We start from the raw sequence: 17,712 nt of genomic DNA, 5'->3' as shown, positions 1-17,712 counted from the left end.
CTCCACCTGCCCAGGTGCCCTCCCCCACACCCTTGGGCTGCTTCCAGTTCAATTCACGTCTGGTGGGGAGACCAGGCAGCCCCTCCCCAACCTCAGACGGGGGACGGCCACCTTCCCCCATTGGCCCCTCTGGGTGAGGGGCTTCTCCCTGGACCCTCCCTCCCGGCTGCCAGGGGAGAGGGGCTGGGGCTGGGAGGGGCCTCTGGGGGCCCATGGGCCCGTGTGCAGATGGATGGCGGAGGCGCCAGAGGAGCCATTGGGGGGCCAGAGCTGCAGGCCGAGGGTCTTGGGCCAGGGAGAAGAACCTGGTGGCTGTTCACTTCATCCTAAGAGAGAAGAACGCGTTGCCTGCTGACTTGAATGATCTTGACACTCATCAATCCTTCGCCAAATACGGACCCTTCTGGGTGGCATCAGAATCCACTCAGTGTGAACTGTGTGTGGGGAATTTCATAGAGGCCCCCACAGGTGAGTCCTTCCCCAGCAGACCCCCCCCTTCTCTCCCCCTGTTGCTTTTGGTCCTGCAGCCCAAATTTCGACACAGTCAGGAAAATTACAGTGTGGTTATTTATTTTGTGCACATGTGAAACTAGATTGAAGTCTGGCTTAATTTTGGCTACTGGACCTTTGGTTAATTACTCTGAATGGGAAATCCGGTTCTGCTCCCACAACCAGCCAGCAGGGAAAAGGGACCACCTGGAATAATAATAATAATAATAATAATAATAATAATAATAATAATAATAATAATAATTTATTAGATTTGTATGCCGCCCCTCTCCAGAGACTTGGGGTGGCTCACAACAATAATAAACAGTCTACAAATCCAATATTTAAAAAACAATTTAAAAACACTTATAGTAAATCCATTCAAACCATACACAAACCAAGATAGTTGGAGGATGTGTCAGTTTCCCCATGCCTGGCTACCAAGATGAGTTTTCAATAACTTACGAAAGGCGAGGAGGGTGGGGGCAGTTCTAATCTCGGGGGTGGGGGGAGTTGATTCCAGAGGGCCAGGGCCAACACAGAGAAGGCTCTTCCCCTGGGTCCCACAAGACAACATTGTTTAGTCGACGGGACCTGGAGAAGACCAACTCTGTGGGACCTAACTGGTCGCTGGGATTCGTGCAGCAGAAGGTGGTCTTGGAGATATTCTGGCCCGATGCCATGAAGGGCTTTATAGGTCATAACCAACACTTTGAATTGTGACTGGAAACTGATGGGCAGCCAGTCCATACCGCGGAGTTTGAAGAGACCTGGGCAGATCTAGGTAGCCCCACGATAGCTCTACCGGCCGCTTTCTACACGATCTGGAGTTTCCGAACACTCTTCAAAGGCAGCCCCATGTAGAGAGCATTGCAGTAGTCGAACCTCGAAATGATGAGAGTATGAGTGACTGTGAGCAGAGACTTCCTGTCCAACTAGTGCCACAACTGGTGCACCAGGTGGACCTGGGCAAACGCCCCCTTCGCCACAGCTGAAAGATGTTTCTCTAATGTGAGCTGTGAATAATCCCCCCCAGGGTAATGGACGGACAGATGGAATTGTCCCTGGGAGGCCAAACCCACAGCCACTCCGTCTTGTCTGGGTTGAGCTTCAGCCTGTTGACACCCATCCAGACCCCAACAGCCTCCAGGCACCGGCACATCACTTCCACCGCTTCACCGACTGGACAAGGGCTGGAGATGAATCTCACGGTTGTGTTGATGCAGTCTTTCCCTTGTGCAAAAAAGGACACTGGGGGGAGGGGGGTCATTGGGAGCAGGTGAGCGAGGCTCCGTCCAGAAATGAGGCAGGATCAGAGGACCAGCAGGTGAAGTGAGAGGTGTGTGTCCTGAGCCGCAGGGAGGCACTGGGTGGTGTTGCCAGAGTCACAATCCAGCCTCCACCGATGATAAAAGCCCGAGAGGGTCCAGGGCAGGAGGCAGCCAAAGTCCAGGTGGCACCATGGACAGAGCTGGCCAGCGAGCGGCTCCCTTCCTCCTCCTCTGCCTCATGGCCAGTACCTGTGGGGGGGCGGAACCCTCCTGCCCAGGTGAGCGGCTGCCAGGGGGGCTCTGGGGGGGAATGCCGCTCCCACAAGAGGGAAGGCACGGCTGCTCCCCTCCCCCGTCTCCTTCCTCGGCAGAAGCCCAGGTGGTGGAGCTGAACGGCAGCAGCAAGCTGACCATCCTGAGGGGCTGTGCAGGCATGCCGGGCACTCCAGGGCCCCAGGGACCCCAAGGCTTTCCGGGGACCAAAGGTGGGTCTGCCGAGAGGGGAGGGGGCGGCTCCTGCCTCTGACGCCTCCCACCTGTGCTGGTCTCCGAGGGCGGCAGAGGACGGGCTGCGGAGGAAGGGAGGCAGGGGGGCACAGGGGGGCTGGGGCCGTGCAGCTGCCTCTCCCGAAGGGGGCACTTCCTGGGCTGAGGTGCAGCTGAAGGGGGGGCTGCAGGGGACTGCTCCCCCCCCCCCAAGGACGAGGGTCTGGAAGGTGACTGATTTCTTCTGGCAGGTGAGAGAGGCTCCCCGGGGAACCCTGGGGAAACTGGACCCCCCGGGCAGAAAGGTAAGGGGGCAGCCGGGGGCACTGGGAGCCTAGCCGTGCAGGGGGGCGTGTGTGTGTGTGTGTGTGTGTGTGTGTGTGTGTGTGTGGCTGCAAGAGGAGGAGGGGCAGGGGGCTTTGGGGAATGCAGCTCCACAGAAGGGGGGATCGGAGTGCCTCAGCCAGAAGCTCAAGACCCCCACCTCACCCGAGACCCTCCCCCATGGGCTGACCTCCTGTGTGGGTAGGGAAGAGGGCAGGAGGGGGGCTGCCTGGGGCAAGGGGGGGGTTGGGGGAGGGGGGGTCCAGGGGGGCTCAGAGGAATCTCTTCCTTTCGCCCAGGAGAAAAAGGGGAGGCAGGAAGACCCGGAGAGAAAGGTGAGAGGGTGGGTGGGCTTCTCGGGGGGGGGCATTGGCAAACCCCCCTGCCAACGCACACACAGGCATGCACACCAAACCACAAATTGTGTTTGTGCATCTTGCAAATGAAGTCATTCTGCTTTCAATAGTCCAACCCGAGGAGAGCCCCATGAAGGCTCAGGAGGGCCCCCCTGAAGGGGCGAGCAGCTCATGGGGAGGAGCAGAGAGGGGTCCCTCTCACCCCCCCAAGCAGGAGGGCAGCTTCTCCTGAGCTGCTTGGCCTCTCCCCTTGCCCCCCTTTTTGGCTGGACCCCCAGAAAAGTGGGGTGGGGCACTCTGCCTTTCTCTTTCTCTCTCTTTGCCTTCCAGGGAATAAAGGCGACAAAGGAGAAATGGGTAAGAAACGAGGCCCCCCCCAGCTCAAATCAGCTCAGCTGGACCCTCCCCAGGTGTGGGTGGGCTGGCCTGAAGGTCTTCCTGGGGGGTGGGATGAATTGGCTCTTACTGGCTTCCTTTTCTGCAGACGAGAAGGGCTTGGACACTCTCCAGTGCAAGCGAGGTGAGGGGGGGCTGTGTCCTATCCACTGATTTCCCTCCCCCACAAATACCCTGGAGAGACAGTGACATGGCCAGGGGATCCCGAATCCATTTCCGATGAGTGAGAGGACAGCCTTTGCCTCAAAATGGAAAAGTAGACTTAAAGTAGACTTAATTTTTAATTGCTTGTTTCAATATAAAATTCAAGACCACAACCACTTGACCCACTCAGCTGGAAGCCTCTTGATGATCAGCTGCGGCTCCTGAAGGGGGGGAGGGAGGGTCTCTGGGCCAATCCCCTGGGGAAGGGACCCCCCCCTCTCCCGCCTCTCTTTCTGCCCAGGTGCCCGGAACTGCAAGGAGCTCCTGGCCAAGGGGGGGGGTGCTGAGCGGCTGGTACACCATCTACCCCAAGGACTGCCGGCCCCTGAGGGTCCTCTGCGACATGCACACCGACGGAGGCGGGTGGATCGTGAGTCCGGCCCACTCCAGACCCACTCATGGGGGGGGAGATCCTGTCGGGAGTGGGAGGAAGCAGGGGCTGAGTCTCTCCTGGGGCAGGACGGGGGCTCCACCTCTGGCTGGAGAGGGGCAGCTCTGGGGACCCCCAACACTTGGGGAGGGAGAGAAAGAGGGTCCTGCTGCCCAGTGGGAAAGTGAGGGTGCCCGGCTGTCACCCGCAGGTCTTCCAAAGGCGGTCGGATGGCTCGGTGGATTTCTTCCGCACGTGGGCGGACTACAAGAAGGGATTTGGGAGCGAGCTGAACGAATTCTGGCTGGGGAACGACAACCTTCACCTCCTGACCTCCCTGGGTGAGGGGCTTCTCCCTGGACCCTCCTGGGCTCAGGGCCTCGGGTGGGCAGAGCATCCAGTGGGCCTTCAGCCCCCTCTGTGGCTGGAGGAGGCGCCAGAGGAACCATTGTGGGAGCAGAGCGCTCCAGGCTGAAGGTGTTTGAGTAGCCAATTGACCCTCCTGGCTGTTCTCTTCATCCTAGGAAAGAACGAGTTGCGTGTTGACTTGATAGATTTTGAACATAAAGAATCCTTTGCCAAATATGAATCATTCCTGGTGGCAGCAGAATCCGACCAATATCGGTCAAGTGTGGGCAAATTCAAGGGGGGCCCTGCAGGTGAGACCCTGAAAAGGACTACTATCCATGAGCTGCGGGGTGCCAGTCAGGCCCTGGAACAACCTCCCTTGCTGCCTGATGCTCCGGAGATGCCCTGGGCTGACCACGCATCCCCCTCTCTTCCCACCCCCAGGAGACTCTCTAGCCAGACAGAACAACATGCCCTTCTCCACCCGAGACAAGCAGCAGGACCCCAAAAATATGAAATGTGCAGAAAAGTTCAAAGGGGGCTGGTGGTATCACGATTGCCACGATTCCAACCTCAACGGGCAATACTTGGGGGGACCACACCAGTCTTTTGCGGACGGCATCAACTGGAAAACATGGAAAGGCTACAAGTACTCCTACAAGCTCTCAGAAATGAAGTTCAGGCCTGTCTCTTAGTGGCCCCTTCATCTAATGGGGTTGTGAAGAATATCCTCGGTGTTTGATTTGCTAACTTGATTTGGATTTTGCAGAATTAACCATGTGGTTAAATGGTCTCTGCAGAGTTGTGGGGGGCTTTTCCACCCGCTCCCCCTTCATCTGCGCAGGGGTTGGGGAGGCCAGTGAATGTAAAACTAGTAAATAAAATTAATAAACCAAACTATGATCCGCAATGCAGCCGAAGGTCTCTTTTATTCCGCGGGCACAAACTCCGGCTCTGAACAAGGCTTGACCAGGCCTGGCGCCTCCCGTGCAGTCCAGAGGGAGCGTGAGGCCCCAAGGGGTTGCACAGCATCCCCCGAGCCTCCTTCTGCACCCGACCTGGTGGGTCCCAAACTGAAGGAACTAGGGGGGCTGCAGCCTTTGGACCCTTCCAGAGTCCCCCAGCTTTGAAGGCATCTTCGGACCCCCTTCCATTTTAATCCCAGCTTAGGGAGTTAAGCGCCTTTTTTAATTCCCAAAATTTATTAGCCTCCCATCTGACCACATGCTAAAACTGAGCAGCTTATAATATTGAGAAATAAAACTGCATGACACCTAATAATGATTTGATTTGATTTGATTTGATTTGATTTGATTTGATTTGATTTGATTTGATTTGATTTGATTTGATTTGATTTGATTTGATTTGATTTGATTTGAATGCTGCCCCTCTCCGTAGACTCAGGGCGGCTAACAACAATAATAAAACAACATGAAACAAATCTATTATTAAAAATGACTAAAAACCCTTATTAAAACCAAACATACATACAAACATACCATGCGTAAATTGTATAGGCCTGAGAGTGGGAAGGAATATCTCAGTTCCCCCATGCCTGATGACAAAGGTGGGCTTTAAGGAGTTTACAAAAGGCAAGGAGGGTGGGGGCAATTTTAATCTCTGTGGGGAGCTGGTTCCAGAAGGTCGGGGCCGCCACAGAGAAGGCTCTTCCCCTGGGTCCTGCCAACTGACATTGTTTGGTCGACGGGACCCGGAGAAGGCCGACTCTGTGGGACCTAACCAGTCGCTGGGATTTGTGCAGCAGAAGGTGGTCCCGGAGATATTCTGGTCCGATGCCATGAAGGACTTTATAGGTCATAACCAACACTTTGAATTGTGACCGGAAACTGATCGGCAACCAATGCAGACTGCGGAGTGTTGGTGTAACATGGGCATACCTGGGGAAGCCCATGATTGCTCTCGCAGCTGCATTCTGCACGATCTGAAGTTTCCAAACACTTTTCAAAGGTAGCCCCATGTAGAGAGCGTTACAGTAGTCAAGCCTCGAGGTGATGAGGGCATGAGTGACTGTGAGCAATGAGTCCCGGTCCAGATAGGGCCACAACTGGTGCACCAGGCGAACCTGGGCAAATGCCCCCCTTGCCACAGCTGAAAGATGGTTCTCTAATGTCAGCTGTGGATCGAGGAGGACGCCCAAGTTGCGAACCCTCTCTGAGGGTGTTAGTGACCCCCCCCCCAGGGTGATGGACAGATGGAATTGTCCTTGGGAGGCAAAACCCACAGCCACTCTGTCTTATCCGGGTTGTGCTTGAGTCTGTTGACACCCATCCAGACCCCAACAGCTTCCAGGCACCGGCACATCACTTCCACTGCTTCATTGACTGGACAATATAAATACAAGAGTACCAAAAAAAAACCTAACACCACAGACTTTGCAGCCCCCTCTAACCTGGGATTCGGAAGGGCCGGACGTCTCAAAGGCAACAATTGTCCACAAAGGAGAACGTTTCTAGTGGCCCACAGGCTGAGGAAGGAGGCTATTTCCCATAAGGTTGTCACAGCAAAGACATCTCCACATCTGGACCTTTTGATTCATGGGATTCCCAGCCCCTGACCAAGCCTTCTCCCTCCCCTGTGGCTTTTGGTCCTTCAGCCGACATTGCCCAAATTTCTATGCCATCAGGAAAGATACAGTTTGGTTGCTCACTTGGTGAACAGGCAGGGGGAGGGTACCTCCCGGAACGGGGGGAGGGGATGCAGTGGGGTGGCGAAAAGGGAGTTCCACCCCAGAGCCCCCAATTGGCATTGAAAGATGTTGAAAGAAAATTCAGGGCGCCCGGCATAAGCCACGCCCACAGTGTGGTGGTCAAAGGTTTAGAAGCCCTTCACTCTGGACAGGTGCCTGTAGAGTTGAAGCCTGGCTTAATTTTGGCAATTGGACCCCTGCCCATTATTTCAAATGGGAAATCCAACACTTCTTGCAACCAACCAGCAGGGAAAAGGGTCCACCTGGAATCTCACGGTTGTGTTGATGCAGTCTTTCCCTTGTGCAAAAAGGACACTGGGGGGAGGGGGGCTCATGGGGAGCAGGTGAGCGAGGCTCCGTCCAGGAACGAGGCAGGATCAGAGGACCAGCAGGTGAAGTGAGAGGTGTGTGTCCTGAGCCGCAGGGAGGCACTGGGTGGTGTTGCCAGAGTCACAATCCAGCCTCCACCGATGATAAAAGCCCGAGAGGGTCCAGGGCAGGAGGCAGCCAGAGTCCAGGTGGCACCATGGACAGAGCTGGCCAGCGAGCGGCTCCCTTCCTCCTCCTCTGCCTCATGGCCAGCACCTGTGGGGGGGTGGAGAGGTCCACCTGCCCAGGTGAGCAGCTGCCAGGTGGCCTTGCAGGAGGACAGCAGCCCCCCACTTCCCCTTCGGAGATGGGAAGAAGCAGCTCACAGCCCCCCCCCCCAAAAAAATGTTTTCCTCCCTCCCAGCGTGGAAGGTGCGGGGCCTGGAGAGCAACGAGACCATGGAGCTCCTGCGGGGACGTCCAGGCTTCCCTGGGCCAGTCGGGTACCAGGGCCCCCCGGGGCTTCCAGGGCCCACAGGTGGGTCTCCCCCTCGTGCCGGGATCGGGGGGGGGATGAGCTGGTGCTGGGACCCGAAGGAAGGAGCCAAGGCAACACAGATGGGGGGGGCTTGGTCTTCCGGAGGGGGCCCTTCCTGGCACCCACACAAGAGAGGGAGGCCGGCAGGGGGCTGCTGTGTCCCCCCCCATGGAAGGGGCCCTGGAAGCTGAGCCTGCCTTCTCTTGACAGGGGACAGGGGCTGGCAGGGAATCCCGGGGGAAATGGGACCCCCTGGGACAAAAGGTAAGCCAGGGGGGTTCTGACCCCAGCTCTGCCTCTGTGTGTGTGTGTGTGCAGGTGGAGGAGGGGCAGGGCGCTTTGGGGAAGGGAGCCCCACAGATGGGGCATTAAAGGGTGGGGGAGGGTTGGACTCCCTCAGCTAGGTCAAGACCCCCACCCCAACTGAGACCCTCCCCCGTGGGCTGGCCTCCTGTGTGGGGAGGGAAGAGGGCAGGTGTGTGGGGGGGCTGCCTGGGGCAAGGGGGGGTCTGGGGGAGGGGGGTCCAGGGGGGCTCAGGGGAATCTCTTCCTTTCGCCCAGGAGAAAAAGGGGAGGCAGGAAGACCCGGAGAGAAAGGTGAGAGGGTGGCTGGGCTTCTGGGGGGTCCCTTTGGCTCACCCCCCTGCCAACACACACACACACACACACACACAAATTGTGTTTGTGGAAGTCACAGTTGGTGTCATTTGGTTTTGCACAACTTGGTTGGTCTCAGCCGTGCCAGAGACCTTTTGGGGAGCCCATTGGGGGCTTTGGGAGGGGCTGGGTCTCCCCTCCCCCTTGAGCCCCAGTTCTCTCTCTCTCTCTCCTCTCTCTCTCTCTCTCTTTTCCTCTTTGCCTTCCAGGGAGTAAAGGGGACCACGCAGTGATTGGTAAGAAGTGTGGCTCCTCCCAGAAACCCCCAAAAGTTCCATCCTGTTGCATGGAGCTCAGCCCTCTCCCCCCCAAGCTCCGTGTGGGTTGAGGTGAGGCTGGAGGGGACTCAGGTTGGAGATGAACAGAATGGGAAGGGACCTCCGGGGTCTTCTAGTCCAGCCCCTGGCTAAGCAGGAGACCATTTAAGACCAATGGCTGTCCAACCTCCTCTGAAAAAGCTTCCAGTGGTGCCCCTGTCCACTCCCCTCCCCGCCCATCCCTCAGGCCTTGTGTTCCATGTGAGATGGGGGGGGGGCTGTTCCTGCATGGTCTTTCCTTTGCTTGCTTCTTTTCTGCAGGGGAGAAATGGCTGGAGGACCTTCAGTGCAAGCGAGGTGAGTGGGGGGCTCTGTCCTAGCCCTTTCTTTCCTCCTCTCCCCCCTCCCCAAGAGATCCAGGGAAGCCAAATCTCATGATGACCCAGTCCATAGGGTCCCCCTCTGGCCACAGGCAGCCTTTGCATCAAAATGGGAAGCCCAAAACATGGGATTTGTCCTAAAATAGGCATAATTTTTCAATATAAAATTCAAGACCGCAACCACTTGGCCCACTCAACTAGCTGGAAGCCTGTTGCTGATCAGCTGCAGCTCCTGAGTCAGGAATCGGGGGGCAGAGGGAGGGTGTCTGGGCCAATCCCCTGGGGAAGGGAGCCCCCCTCTCCCGCCTCTCTTTCTGCCCAGGTGCCCGGAACTGCAAGGAGCTCCTGGCCAAGGGGGGGGTGCTGAGCGGCTGGTACACCATCTACCCCAAGGACTGCCGGCCCCTGAGGGTGCTCTGCGACATGCACACTGACGGAGGCGGGTGGATCGTGAGTCCAGCCCAGCCCAGACCCACTCGTGGGGGGGGGAGATCCTGCTGGGAGTGGGAGGAAGCAGGGGCAGGACGGGGGCTCCACCTCTGGCTGGAGAGGGGCAGCTCTGGGGACCCCCAACACTTTGGGAGGGAGAGAAAGAGGGTCCTGCTGCCCAGAGGGAAAGTGAAGGTGCCCGGCTGTCATCCGCAGGTCTTCCAAAGGCGGTCGGATGGCTCGGTGGATTTCTTCCGCAATTGGGCGGACTACAAGAAGGGATTTGGGAGCGAGCTGACCGAATTCTGGCTGGGGAATGACCACCTTCACCTCCTGACCTCCCTGGGTGAGGGGCTTCTCCCTGGCCCCCCTAGCTGCTAGGGGAGAGGGGCTGGGCTGGGCAGGGCCTTCAGTGGACCCTGAGCCCCCTCTGCTGATGGAGGAGGTGGCCCTAGAGAAAGGGGTCAATGGGACTGCTGTGGGTCTTGGGGTCCGAACAGTGGGCAGAGGACTTGATTCTTCAATTCCTTCCTAGGATACAATGAGTTGCGTATTGACTTTGTGGATTTCGACAACGCCCATTCTTTTGCCAAATACGGATCCTTCCAGGTGGGAGGGGAAGCGAAGGAGTATTGCCTGACGGTGGGAAATTTCATTGATGGCTCTGCAGGTGAGTCTATTTATTTATTCATTAGACTGGTATGACGCCCTTCTCTGAAGACTCATACAAATCTAATTAAATTTAAAATTGCAACCTAAAAATTCCAATTTTTAAAAAAGTTCATGCAAGTTCAATCATACATCTCATTTCGTTGGCCGGGGGCTGAGAGCTGCCCTTTAGGCCAAGGACCCCCCCCCCCCCTCCTTTGCCCGGCTGATGCCCTGAAGGTGCCTGCCTTGGCCTTTCAAGTACCCACCTATCTCTCCCCCCCCCCCCAGATGACTCCCTCTTCATCCACAACAACATGTCCTTCTCCACCCGGGACAAGCAGCAGGACCCCCAGAAGTTAAACTGTGCTGAGCGGTACAAAGGGGGCTGGTGGTACAACGACTGCCACTTCGCCAACCTCAACGGGAAATACTGGCAGGGAGACCACGACTCTTATGCGGACGGCATCAACTGGAAGACGGGGAGAGGCTTCCACTACTCCTACAAGCAGGTGGAAATGAAATTCAGATCTACCACTTAGGGGGGGGGCTTCCGCTGACAGGGGTTCCAGAGGGAATCCAGCCCCTCCCATCTGCCTTTGACCCGCTACCTTGATGGAAAGTTCCTCTTCTTCTTCTTCTTCTTCTTCTTCTTCTTCTTCTTCTTCTTCTTCTTCTTCTTCTTCTTCTTCTTCTTCTTCTTCTTCAAAATGTATTTGACTGAATGATCCATAAACATCTGCTCCCAAATGCCTTTGTAGGGTTGGGGTCCTTCCCCACAATGAATGTCAAATTAAAGAAAACTACTACAAGTTTGAGCTGCGACCCACCCCAAGGTCTCTGGCCCTCCTTCATTCTGGGGGCATAAAATGGGAGGGCAGCCCTCTGGACCCCCCTCAGCCAGCGGGACACGAAGTCGCAAGCGGTTGCCCAGGATGCCCTAAGCAGCCCCCTGAGCCCCTCTGGCGGGTCCAGAGCCCCAGGAACTGCCCTGTGGCCGCAGCCTCTGCACTGCTCTGGAATCTCTCAGGCTTTGAAGCCCACTGGGGACCCTCCGTGTTTAGTCCCCACCGCAGCCAGGCCGGTCCTCCTTCCGGCAGACTCCCGAAGAGCGTGAGAATTGTGAAGCCAAAGACAAATCCTTCATCCTCCCTATTATAACGGAGGCAAGATTGCTATATGCGCAAAATCGGAAAACAGAAACAGCCCCCACACCTTTAAGCTTCACAATCGAGGTCCCTGAGTTTGCAGAAATGACCAACAAATGGCTTTGGAACTACAGGAGAAAGATAAATCTGAATTTCACAAAATATGGGAAATTTGGTACAAATGGCTGAAACAGAAAAAAATGCACACAAAACCTGAAGGAAAAGCAAAACTAGGCACTTCTTCCTTTCTCACCCAAACAAAATGAAAATAGAGAAGAAACACTGCACCATAAATCGATGGAACATAAAACCCCTAAAAAGGAGCTCGTACCTTCCTCATAAATAGCCAAAATGAACACAAATATAGTGTACAGAACTATAGAAAGCAAACACACAATTCCACACACAAGATACACATACCCAATATTGGGTCACTCGATAGTGATAGTCAACAATGTGGTTGACAAAATATGTCTTTCACGTAACAAATAAATATATGTATGTAGCGAAAGGAAATATTAACTGATGATAAGCAAATAACTCTCTAGGAGCAGATATCGAACAGAGAGAATTGTGAAGGCAAAAGGGGCAGCAGAGACCCCCGGGGGCCCTTGCTGGATCCCTGCTCCTCTCTTCCCACAGCTCCTCCTGCACACACACACACACACACGGGCAGGTTTCTCGAGTGTTCTGGGAGTAGACATGTCGGGAGTTTGGAGCAACCCTTGGACACGGCCCTTCCCTGGTTTGTTTCCCCAATTCCGGTTTTCCGGCTGGAGAGAGGGTCACCAAAACCTAGAAACCTAGAAGGTTGAGGGCAGGAAAAGACCCCCTGGTCCCCCTAGTCTGCCCTGATACTATTTCCTGTATATTTTATCTTAGGATGGATCTGTGTTTATCCCAGGCAGGTTTACATTCCATTGCTGCGGATTGACCAACCACGTCAGCTGGAAGCTTGTTCCAAGCATCTACTACATCTTCCAGTCAAATCATATTTTCTCATGTTGCTTCTGATCTTTCCCCCAACCAACCTCAGATTGTGCCCCTTGTTCTTGGGTTCACTTTCCTGTTAGAAACACTTAAACCCTCCTGAACCTTATTGAGCCCTTGAACATCCTTCAATGTGTCCGCATTGCCAAGACCAGAGAGGTGAATTCAGGAACGCTGCCACTTTGGGCCTCCCCAGAAGGCTCCACCGCCAATGGACACGTGGCCCCTTTGAGACTGGCCCCCTGCAGGAGGGATCGTCTCTGGCAGCCCCTGGGCCTTCCCGCACACGTGAGCCGAGCTGTTTGTGCTGGCAACGGGGCTGCCCGCCTAAAGCGATTGCCGCCTCCTGGCTCTCTTCTTGGCTAGCGCCTGTGGCCCTCAAAGGTCGCCCTGCATGAGTTGGCACCGGAGCGGGAGGGCAGCGGACCGGACACACGATGTTCCCTGCTCTTGACAGCCGGGGGAGTGGGGCTCATGATCCGAGGTGTTGATGTTGGCGCTTCTTCCTGGCCCTTGCAGTGCTCAGAAGGGAAAATCCTGCTCCCTCCCATTTCACCTTCAGCTCTGCCCCACTTGTGGGGGGGGAGAAAGACTGGAATGAGCAGCCCTGTGGGGCAGATGGAGCCTGCCCTCCCACCTGTCTCCTTTTCATGCCCTGGTTTTTCCCCTGGGCTGGATTGTTCTCAAGGGAGGAACACAGAACATCAGAGTTGGAGGGGACCCTGGAGGTCTTCTAGTCCACCCCACACTAAGGCCCCCAACTCCAGAAGGCAAGCCCTTCCACTGGTCATGGCAGGCCGAAGCCAGAAGGCAGCTTGGAGGTTTTGTCCAGCCACATCATGCTGTGTTCTTTTGGATTGTTTCTTGCTGTGGGAACTTCGGTGTGTGTGTGTGTGGCTGCATGCCATGACACATTCCTTTTAGGTTCTCAAGGTCAGCCATTGTTCAGCACCTGGCCGGAAGCTGCTGGGAGTTGCAGGACCTGCTGGCAGAAGATGTACGGTCCATGGGATGGGCTGGTGGGAGGAGATGCAAGGAAATGAACTCTAACCCGGGGGGGGAGAGACCCTCGTGACTTTAGATTCAGGTCTCTCCAGTTGTGCCAACATGGCCCAGTTAATAAATCGGTGCTTTGAAGAAGGCCAAGAAGGCCCTAGATCTGTTTCTCGGGTGCTGTTTGGAAGACTGACGGCCCCATTGTTCTCCCTGCCAGGAAATTCCCCCCAACCTCTAGGTCGCTTCTCTCTTGAACAAGCTTCCGCCCCCCTTCTTTTGTCTCTTGCTCGTTTCTCTTTTCCATTGTTCCTTGGGCTCATTTGGGGGGCTCCCCCAGGGGTGAGAAACACACACACACACACACATGCCACAAAAGGGGGGCGCTTGCTGAATCTATTTATTAAGGGAGCATCAGGGGTGTTTATGTTGGAGTGAAGACAGAAGTGCCGACAGTGGCTGTGGGGTTGGAGGTTCCGGCAGCAACAGGAGCTGGACGGTGGTGGCTTTGGAGGGGCCCTCTGGGTGTCTCAGGCCCCAGCTGGGGATCCAGATGTGGGGCAAAGACAGCCAGGAGAGCTCCCCGCTTAGAAACGGTCCCTCTGGCAGTGAGGTCTTCTCCGACAGCCCCGGCTAGGCGGCTTTTGTAGCAGCACCTGCGGACACAAAGTCTGGGCGGCTCAGTGGCTTCTAATTCCCAGCAACCGACTCCCGAGGCACAAAGGGGGCGGGGGGAGGAAAAGGAAAGACCCCCACCCCACTCTGGGCTTGGAGGGAGACGTTGTTCCTAGGTGAGAGCTGGGTCTTTTCTTGCAAATAAACGGCTCCTTCCCTGTGGAAGAGGCTGCACCAAACATGATGTCATGCGTGTGACTTCAGCCCCCCCCCCCTGTGAATTGGGGAAGGGTCTGGCTTCCCCTGGATCCAATCAACAGCCAGGAGGGGCTTCGCTGCAGGGATATCGGACATTTGTGGGTGCGCCAACTGGAAATACCACACAGGGCTCTGGGCTGCCTGCTGCTATTCCTTCAAACGACCCCCCCTCTCTCTTTCCCTCCCCTTCGAGCCCCTCCCGAGAGCCCCTCAGTTTTCAGCCCACTTTTCCTCCCGAGAATTCCGCTCCCTGGTTCCGTTTCCCCTTCCTGTGGTCTCACTGCTGAGGTTTCAGGCCCAGGGCTTCCTCTGCGGGTGTGTGGGTTCCTTTGGGGGGCCTGGGGCAGGAGCAAGCGAGGCAGGAGATAGAAGGCCCTGGCCCCAAATGCCGCCCTCCCCTTGGTCCCCTCCCTCCCACCCTCCCTCTCCTGGGGCCTCACCTTTGTTGGCGAAGAGGCAAACGTCCTCCCTCTTGAGCTGCATCTCCAAAGCCAGGTCTGTGAAGGCCTCTCTCACTGAACCGGCCACAGAGGCCTCCCTGCCTGCCAAAAGGGGAGAAGAGGCAGCCCTGACTTGGACGGGGCCCTTGGGTCTCCCCACAGATCCCTGCCCTTCGCGTGGGGTGGGCCCTGGGTGACACAGGAGGGCCCAGGAGGGTCCAGAGCACAGGGAGCGGTTGGGTCTGGGTCGGTCCGGAAAGAGAAGCCGCCCCACAGGGTGGTGGAACCAGGAACACATAACCAGAAACCGTGGCACTCTTGTGGCACTCCGGGCAATGCAGCTGAGGTGGCTGAGCCCGTGGCCATTAGAGGGGAAGGGGGCCTCTGCCCAGAGGGTCCTACACACTCTTTGGGTGCCTCTGAGGCGGGGCCCCTGGGCTGCCCAAAAGGGAGAGGGGAAGGAGGGCCAGGTGTGGGTCCTTTTCCTTTTGGGCAGGGGGACAGCCGCCTTTGCAGTCCAGAATGGCCACTGGTCAAGAGAAGGCGCAAGGAGGGGCTCCGGACACTCACTGTAAAGGGACACAATCTTGCAAGACTTGCCCTCCTCCAGCTCTTTGACATTGGTGATGGCGTAGGTCTGGTCGTCCATCTTCTTCCTCCCAGTGATTCTGTCCCCCATTTCTGGCAGAAAGCGCAGAAGGAGGCCGGCCCAGGTTAGCGGAGGGGCCAGGCCATCGGCAGAGAGCTACAGCCAGACCCCTCCTCTCCTGCTAAGGACGCCCTTAAAAATCACCCTCCCTGATTTGCTGGGCCCGTGGGGGTGGGGGGTCCTGGCCTCTGCTGCAGGACCCACTTTGGGAGACCCCCACAGGCCTCCCTGTGAGAGTGCCCCCACCCAGAAGAACTGACCGTGCCAGAGAGGAGCCCCTCCGACCCAGACCAACCATTTTTGTACATCCCATCCTCCTGTTTCGTGTAGGTCATCTCCATGTCCATGGGGCCGTATTCCCTGCAGAATCAAACGATGGAAGGAGCCTTTAAGTGGCTGCAGAATCAGGCCCCTGGCACCCCTCCTCTCTTGGCCAGGCAGGGCTTCAGGGGCCAAGAGAGATGCTCCTGCAATCGGTGGGCTCTCACCCAGCCCCCCCCCCCTTTCCAGTGAAGAGCCACTGGGGAGGGGCTCTGCTTCTTGGAACGGCCCTGGTCTCCCACCACCCTCAGTCAGAGGGCAGAGGGCAAAGGGCAGGGGGCAGGCTTGGCCCAGCACAGTGGCCACTCACGTGGTGAAGGTGGTAGCCATCGTGAACGTCCCTTCCTCCGTGCTGGTTACGTTGCAAATCATCGGCTCCTTAATCGCATCCATCATCAACCCACAGTCGGAGGCCATGCCGTGGATGTGCCACTGCCCTAGAAACTGGGGACAACGCTTGGTTGGCCAGCCCGGATTCCCTGGAGGGCAGCGTGCTAGGGGAAGCTGGGCCATGGCCCCCATCTGGACCACCTGCCACCTGCCCAGCCCACGGGGGGCTCCTTCGCAGGGAGAGGCAGCCTGGACGGGTTACCTGTGCATCCCCGCCTTGGCTGGGCTCACCGGAGGCGGCTGTGGGAAGGCAGAGGAAGGCCAGCCCCACGACGGAGACCCACGGCAGCCCCATCCTGCTCAGGTGCTTGGGCCCTGCTTAGCCATGGGGCCTTTATAGTGCTCGGACGTCACTTCCCCTCCCCCCCCAGGGCCGTCCGGCATCCTCGGTCGACTGCTGGGGCACGGCTGCCAGCACAAAGGGCCATTATCTCAGCCGGCACAAAGGGCCTTTGCTCTTCTGGCCGGGGACCCTGGAGGCTTTTGGGTGGCCTCCAGCCAGGAAAGCCGGCCTACCTACTCCCCCCACCCCCCGTGGTGGTTGGACAGAGACAGCTAACGCCGAGCCTACTCGTTCCCTCACAGCAAGACCGAGGCATCCAAAGCAAAGGAAAAATCTGGGACGCCCTTCCCTGTGGGGCCCAGCTGAGACAACAGCCACGGAGTTTGAATGGCCAGGAGGGGCCCCACGGGGAAGGGGGACCCTTGAGCAGGCAGCATTGAAGTGATAAACCCCTCTGAGCAGAGGTGGGATCTTCCTGCTTCGGACCGGTTCTGTAGAACCAGTAGCAACTTGGTGGCCTGAGTGGTTGGAACCAGCAGCAAGAGACTGGTGATGGAACTGAGGGACTGAGAAGAGACCTGGGAGACATCATAGTGCTAGAAAAAGGGGTGACTAATATCAAGAAGAGATCCTTCCTTTTAACCAGGTTGAGATACTCCCCTGGGACCCTGGACACTGTTACAATCCAGAACTTCCAATTAAGAACTAATTAAGAATTTAACACTATCTTATTGCTGACTAATTTCCGATATTTTTTATATTTTTTATATATTTTATATATATATATATATATATATATTATATTTATAGTTTTTAAACTTGATAAACTTAGATATTTTTTCTTATTGTATTTTAATAATCAAGTTAATCTATTTTAATTATTACTAATTTAATCTTAATATTATTGGGGGGTTTCTTAATGAATGGATGACTGGGGTGTATGTAATATTGTGCATAGGATGAATGATTGGTGTGAGTGTGATGGTTGGAGTGGGTGGAGTTATGGTATGCATGAGATGAATGAAAATAGCATGAATGACAGATTTGGCCCACCTGACGCTCGGGAGACAGGAGAGGAAGGGGCACTGATCTCTGGGGTGGCAGAGGGTCGGAATATTTCAGTGTTGCTGGGGAGAGGCAGATATGGCGGGGGCCACAGAGTTAGCCGTTCCAGGGGAACGAGGGATCGTTGCTTAATAACGGTCCCTTGTTCTGGCTCTGTGAGCCCAATCTTGGGTACTGGTGATGAGTGTAACTCTGGCCCTTGGCTCAGGTTGCTGCTGCTCAATGCCAGGTCGGTGGTAAATAAAGCTCTCCTCATCCGGGATCTGATCCTGGATGAGGAGGCCGACCTGGCATGTATTACTGAAACCTGGCTGGGCCCAGAGGGAGGTGTTCCTCTCTCTGAAATCTGCCCAGCCGGGTTTCAGATATGGCATCAACCTCGACCCCAGGG

General features: G+C 56.2%; 3 protein-coding genes across 4 annotated transcripts; 2 read left to right on the top strand and 1 right to left on the bottom strand.

Moving 5' to 3' along the window:
* The first annotated feature begins 1,950 nt into the window (after nt 1–1,950).
* On the top strand, nt 1,951–4,939 carry LOC139170850 (ficolin-1-like). The gene is given in 11 exon segments (XM_070758395.1): nt 1,951–2,038; nt 2,132–2,245; nt 2,498–2,551; nt 2,870–2,905; nt 3,257–3,283; nt 3,411–3,446; nt 3,768–3,799; nt 3,801–3,896; nt 4,108–4,237; nt 4,421–4,555; nt 4,689–4,939. Coding segments are annotated over 11 exon segments (999 nt in total).
* Nucleotides 4,940–7,477: 2,538 nt separating this feature from the next.
* On the top strand, nt 7,478–10,711 carry LOC139170851 (ficolin-2-like). Its single transcript, XM_070758396.1, has 10 exons — nt 7,478–7,568; nt 7,685–7,798; nt 8,009–8,062; nt 8,360–8,395; nt 8,665–8,691; nt 9,034–9,069; nt 9,415–9,542; nt 9,738–9,867; nt 10,057–10,191; nt 10,461–10,711. The coding sequence occupies exons 1-10, from the start codon at nt 7,478–7,480 to the stop codon at nt 10,709–10,711; spliced, it is 1,002 nt and encodes a 333-aa protein (XP_070614497.1).
* A 2,971-nt stretch (nt 10,712–13,682) lies between these two features.
* On the bottom strand, nt 13,683–16,716 carry LOC139170681 (olfactory protein-like). Of its 2 annotated transcripts, XM_070758166.1 has the most exons (5): nt 15,894–16,716; nt 15,558–15,622; nt 15,184–15,294; nt 14,614–14,715; nt 13,683–13,956 (listed from the first exon to the last, which is right to left on the bottom strand). In XM_070758166.1, the coding sequence occupies exons 1-5, from the start codon at nt 16,103–16,105 to the stop codon at nt 13,934–13,936; spliced, it is 513 nt and encodes a 170-aa protein (XP_070614267.1). In that variant the 5' UTR covers nt 16,106–16,716; the 3' UTR covers nt 13,683–13,933. The 2 variants fall into 2 exon arrangements, with proteins under 2 accessions (XP_070614267.1, XP_070614268.1); XM_070758167.1 differs by lacking the exons at nt 13,683–13,956; nt 14,614–14,715; nt 15,184–15,294 and having other exon boundaries at nt 15,334–15,622; nt 15,894–16,027; nt 16,176–16,298.
* Nucleotides 16,717–17,712: the final 996 nt, after the last annotated feature.

The sequence above is a fragment of the Erythrolamprus reginae genome, chromosome 8, assembly GCF_031021105.1.
Source record: "Erythrolamprus reginae isolate rEryReg1 chromosome 8, rEryReg1.hap1, whole genome shotgun sequence".
NCBI lineage: Eukaryota > Metazoa > Chordata > Lepidosauria > Squamata > Dipsadidae > Erythrolamprus > Erythrolamprus reginae.
This window is presented reverse-complemented; position numbering and strand designations above follow the sequence as displayed.